Source organism: Macrobrachium nipponense, chromosome 13 (genome assembly GCF_015104395.2).
Source record: "Macrobrachium nipponense isolate FS-2020 chromosome 13, ASM1510439v2, whole genome shotgun sequence".
In the NCBI taxonomy this organism is placed as follows: Eukaryota; Metazoa; Arthropoda; class Malacostraca; order Decapoda; family Palaemonidae; genus Macrobrachium; species Macrobrachium nipponense.
The window spans coordinates 19,710,478-19,715,477 of NC_087206.1; the positions used below are offsets into that span (position 1 = coordinate 19,710,478).

Consider the following 5,000-nt stretch of genomic DNA (forward strand, 5'->3'; position numbering starts at 1 on the left):
TACTCCTCACTACTTTTCTCTGATTTTTCTTCAGCTTTTCTTTTGTAACCGGATTTGATAAGGATATGTTTTTGTTCCTTGTTTCATTACTTATTATTTTTTTATATCCTTTATATTAATTTACGAAATTTGAATATTTTCACTTGCTCCAACAATCGCAGAAAAGAGCTGACCTGTCCTGAACGGGTAGTCCAAGTGAGACAGCACCAGCCGGATTGATATCAAAATTCAACCTAGCTTTCACATGAATTTAAATTCAATGCGCTTGCAACTTTCAACAGGATACTGTTGCATTCGCTGCTTTGGAACCATCCATTTTCATTAGCAGTCAGTCTGAGAAAACCTGGACTAGCGTTGTTGACGATGACGCAGCAAATATAAGAGTTGACATTCTCCTTGAGGTACAGGTGCTGTTGCCAAGGTTTGACCTTGAGGTGTTAATCATTATAGACAAGAGGTGCTTCCAGTCATGGTTATAGGTTTTAATTATTGTGTTGCTGTATTTTCACAATTTTTTCTGTAAAATCATCTGTTATATTATCTTCATTAAGTTTACCGAAACTTCCACATTAAATCATGTCTTGGTCAGGTTAATGAAATTCTTACCTTTACTGATTATTCACAGGTTATTTGCTTTTAAAGATTTCATATACCTTATTCTTTTTTGCTTGTTTTATGTTTCAGTATTTCAAACTAATATTCTATGGCTGAGTATAAATGTCAACCAATAAGTTACATTTGCTCATTATCCAAGTTTGTTATCGGTTGTTCAAAATGGTTCTTATGGTTAATCTAGATGCGGTTTGAGATATTTCTTCTTTAAATCACATATTTACTAGAAATGGATACCAAATCCTTAACGTTCTCTTCTTTGCTGAAGATTAAGACTATTATCTTTTGTTCTGGCCACAGAAGTTACTAGGCAGGTGTTCAGTGCCTAAGGAAATCCGTTAATTAACAATAGTCATTGATATGCTAGAGGATGTTCATCGAAGACTAACACTTATTAGGAACAAATAAACGCTGATTTCTCTTGCATCGTAAGATTAGGAGACTTGTAATCCTTGATATATGTAGTAAATACTTCGATCTACTTGTGATTCTGTGTTCAGTCCAGCCATTTATTCTGACATTCCTCTGAAGCATAAGATGCATTTTAATATCACACAAAATGCTTTGAGAATGTAAATCATCTGCAAGGCCTGGCTACAATGCTTCAACAAAGAGATATATTCTAATCCCTAGTGTTACTATGGTAATCTAAAGTTAAATGGCCAACGAGTCTGAAGGTTTTACCATCGGGCACCCTACCTTACCTCTAGGATATCTGCTAACAGTACGTCCGATATCCTAAACGGGGCTTGATAATGAGATTTTGGGTCCCACGGACGGCAATTGTAGTACGAAATTGCAAATCTCCCTAATTATTCAAGTCCTACAGATTGAAGCTCTCACTGGTCTGGAGAAAGCGCTGCTAAGAGGAATAGCTGTTTTACTCGAGAAAGTTTCCACTGAGGTCAAAGTAGAAAAAGTCTAGATTTTTTTAAATTGTAAATTTATTTACTTAATTTGGGAGAAGGGTTTGTGTTCATTTGCCCAACCGTTCTGAGACAATACAGTTATAGGAACAAATAACAATGAAACACAGCAATGCCTGAATTGAATTTATTGTAAACAAAATAGCAATATCGAAAATGTTTTACAATTAATGTTTTTTTCGGTTGAGCAGGGTGACATGAAAGTCACTTCATGATTTATTTGTTATTTGCTTCATTCATTCCACTTTGTCATATATTTTATTTTTATTTGTTATCTTTCGTTATATTATTCATTTATTCTATACTTCTCATTGCATTTTTTGTATTGGCTGCTTTCCCTATTGGTGGCATTGAATTTGTAACATTCTGCTTTTCCAACTAGAGTGGCAGCTTAGCTAATAATAATAATAATAATAATAATAATAATAATAATAATAATAATAATAATAATAATAATGTGTAGATAAACATGCACATACGAGCGTATGTAATCTGTTAGTGTGAATTTCATTACTTTAAAAAATTACATTTAATCCACAAATATTTCTGGCAGGAAGTCCTCGTTCAGAGACCGCGGAAAATCACAGTACCCGTGGACTGCTATTTCCAGGAAGTCATTTTTGGCTGATAATTCGTTCACTACTTTGCTAACGATATAGAGAGCGTAGTTGCCCTTTCCCTCGCTCGGTAACGAGCCGGTAATTCTCGCGGTGACGTCCGCGCCCGTCTTGGAGTCGGAAATCGAGTCCGTTCCGTTCACGAAATGGGGGAGGTCCTTCCCGAAGGATATTCCGACCAAGTTGCGCTCCCCCTTCCTCTTCGTCAGGCCGAGCGCGGTGTCTTCTACGGAGAAGAACTTCTTCGTCATGCTGAACGTCGCGTTGTGGATCTTGAACGTGTTGCTTCTGGAACCTGTCAGCTTGCTGCCGAAGGTCGCGTAAGTTTTCTGCTCTTCCAGGAACATCGTACTAGACGATATGTACTCCACTTGTACAGTGCTCGGTGTGACTTCTGTGAAAGTGTAGGAGGCGACAGTGCCTGTTGCTCCCACCATCTCGTCAGGAGATGAATCGTTCTCTTTGCCGGTGAAAAACGTAACGCTCAACGTGTCCAGGATCTTGCCCTGTTCCTGGAAATTCGCGTAGGTTTTCTTGGCTAGGCTAATGTCGCCCGTGGGATAAGTAGCGTATCCGACGCCGTCGAAAAGAAACTGGAAATCAGGTTTCCATATGGAAACCGGCCGCTCGCTATCATCCTTCAGAGTGCTGAGTATCTCTGTCCATTCCTGGAATATGGAAGGACACTATATCAGAAAAAAAGGTCAAGCCAGATTCAGTGAACTCCGCATGAATTACTCGTCTGAAAGTCAGATTTACTGTGATTATGAAACATCAAGCGTAAGAAAAATACAATATTTGCAAATATCAATGTGATCTTTCAAATTTGTTTAAAAGACCTATCAGAGATCATACATTTCTCCTCTCTCTTAAGTCATTCCGATATATCTATTTTGCTGGTTTTAACCGAAAAGCTAACCCTGTGCATCTAATGCATACGGGCAATTTGTTTAACTGATTTATTACTGCTAGCTGGCGTAAGAGCAGCTATGGTACTAGAATAATTTATTTGACCAAAATCAAAACTGTATGAATTATTCTCATCTAATTATATACGATTGATTAGTGCATGTCAACAAAGGCAACCCCACTCTCAAAACCTAGACGACCAAATATTAAAAAGACAAACAAACACATTAACCTAGTGACTTGTTTTGTCTTCTTTCAGACACACGATCTGATGTGTTCACATGAGCTTAGCCAAGGTCTTGACTCCCGTAAGGTTGGTCTGAATGGATGACTATATAACCGAGGTGTGAAAATTGAAGTGGATAAAGTTAAAGAAGTATCACCATGTGAGAAGAGACCAATTACATAAGGTCGAAAATTAAAATTATTGTCCCCGTTGTTTTGTCAGAATCCAGAGGGCCATACCAGCCTTCTTATTAACTTCAGCTCCTTACCATCACTTAAGGACCTCCATTGTGCAAAGACTCGTGGTGGCGTAAGGCTGGCTAAATCTATAAGGTTTAAAAAAATCAATAAACAAATAAGACCATAATGAAATAAAGCTTGGGTTGTTTGTGCTGCAAGGAACCTTATACATACTGCAGAATGGATATGTGCAAGTCCCCCCTACCCCCAACACCCCATACACCACCTCCTCTCCCCCTTTTGACATATCTATTATTTGATAATTACCTCATGAGTCGGAGCATCTCCTAGTCTTTCAGAAACTTCATGCTGCAGTTCACCTAGCTGATCATTCTGAAAGAGATAAATATATATATGTAAAAGAATATTTTAACTGAACAAATGCAGTGCTTCCAGTATAATCTCATTTTGGACAAAAGCTACGATGGTGCTCACATATATACTTCGATTTAGCCCTACCTGCATTCCATATGCATAGACTAACATTTCCAAATGGTAGCAACAAGTACCACTGTTTAAACTCAAATATACGTATGCCTACTTGGGATCGTAAATATTTGTGCAAAATAGGACGCATAAATGTGCCGTTAGGTGTAAAAAGACATAATATATTGTTAATTAGAAAACAAATACAGTGGCCTTTAGAACTTACTCTGTTACAAAAGGAGTCATTACTCAATTAGAGAACCAAACAACAGAAACCTTCATAGATTAATTTACCTCGAATAAGCTCAGCATGTTGTCATACGACCAGAGGGAGTTTTTACCACCTGAAAAGAGAAGCAAATTTGACAAAATAACTGAAAACTCGTTGATCACTTGCTGTAAGATACACTAGAAAATAAAATGAAAATATATGTAGTAAACGTCAATAAAATCATGCCTTCTTTTGTACACTTTTACATATTCTATTTGGGTTATGAGGAAGACCACAGACTGAAGAGCTCGACCTCTTATCTATGGTAACAAAAAAGCAATTGCAACTCTTTAGCTGACGGTCAATATCCCCAGGTGATGTCATTGAGGCTAATCGTGATTGGCCGATTTTAATAATTTACTTGCATTCTTATCTATTTATGTATTTATATGTTAATTCAGTCTTTCCTTGTTAACAAGTGATCTCCTCTTTGTGTATTTCCCTTTACCTTCTTTACTTCTTTCTAGTGATCACCATATTCTTTGGAAGCTCGAATTTCGAGTCAATGGCCCCTGTAGGCTTGTTCATCTTTTGGATAATAATAATAATAATAATAATAATAATAATAATAATAATAATAATAATAATAATAATAATAATAATAATAATAATAGCGATTTCTCTTTGTAATCATATAATTTAACCGTATTTAAAAACAATTATAATTTTAGCGGTTGTCTGTTACAAGCCTGATAACCAATAGATAATTATATTATTACACTTTCCTTAAGCCTTATTAATTGTTACCTCGATCCGGACGTTCTTCTTTCTAGC

General features: G+C 36.6%; 1 protein-coding gene across 1 annotated transcript in view; it reads right to left on the reverse strand.

Moving 5' to 3' along the window:
- Window positions 1–1,923: 1,923 nt before the first annotated feature.
- The window catches only part of LOC135225673 (uncharacterized), a 3,874-nt gene continuing 797 nt past the window's right edge, over window positions 1,924–5,000 (reverse strand). Inside the window, exons 2-4 of the mRNA XM_064265019.1 lie at window positions 4,250–4,299; window positions 3,797–3,862; window positions 1,924–2,823 (exon numbers count right to left, since the gene is read on the reverse strand). Of these exons, the coding sequence (XP_064121089.1) occupies window positions 2,068–2,823; window positions 3,797–3,862; window positions 4,250–4,299 (872 nt within the window). The 3' untranslated portion in view covers window positions 1,924–2,067. The remainder of the gene's footprint in view (window positions 2,824–3,796; window positions 3,863–4,249; window positions 4,300–5,000) is intronic.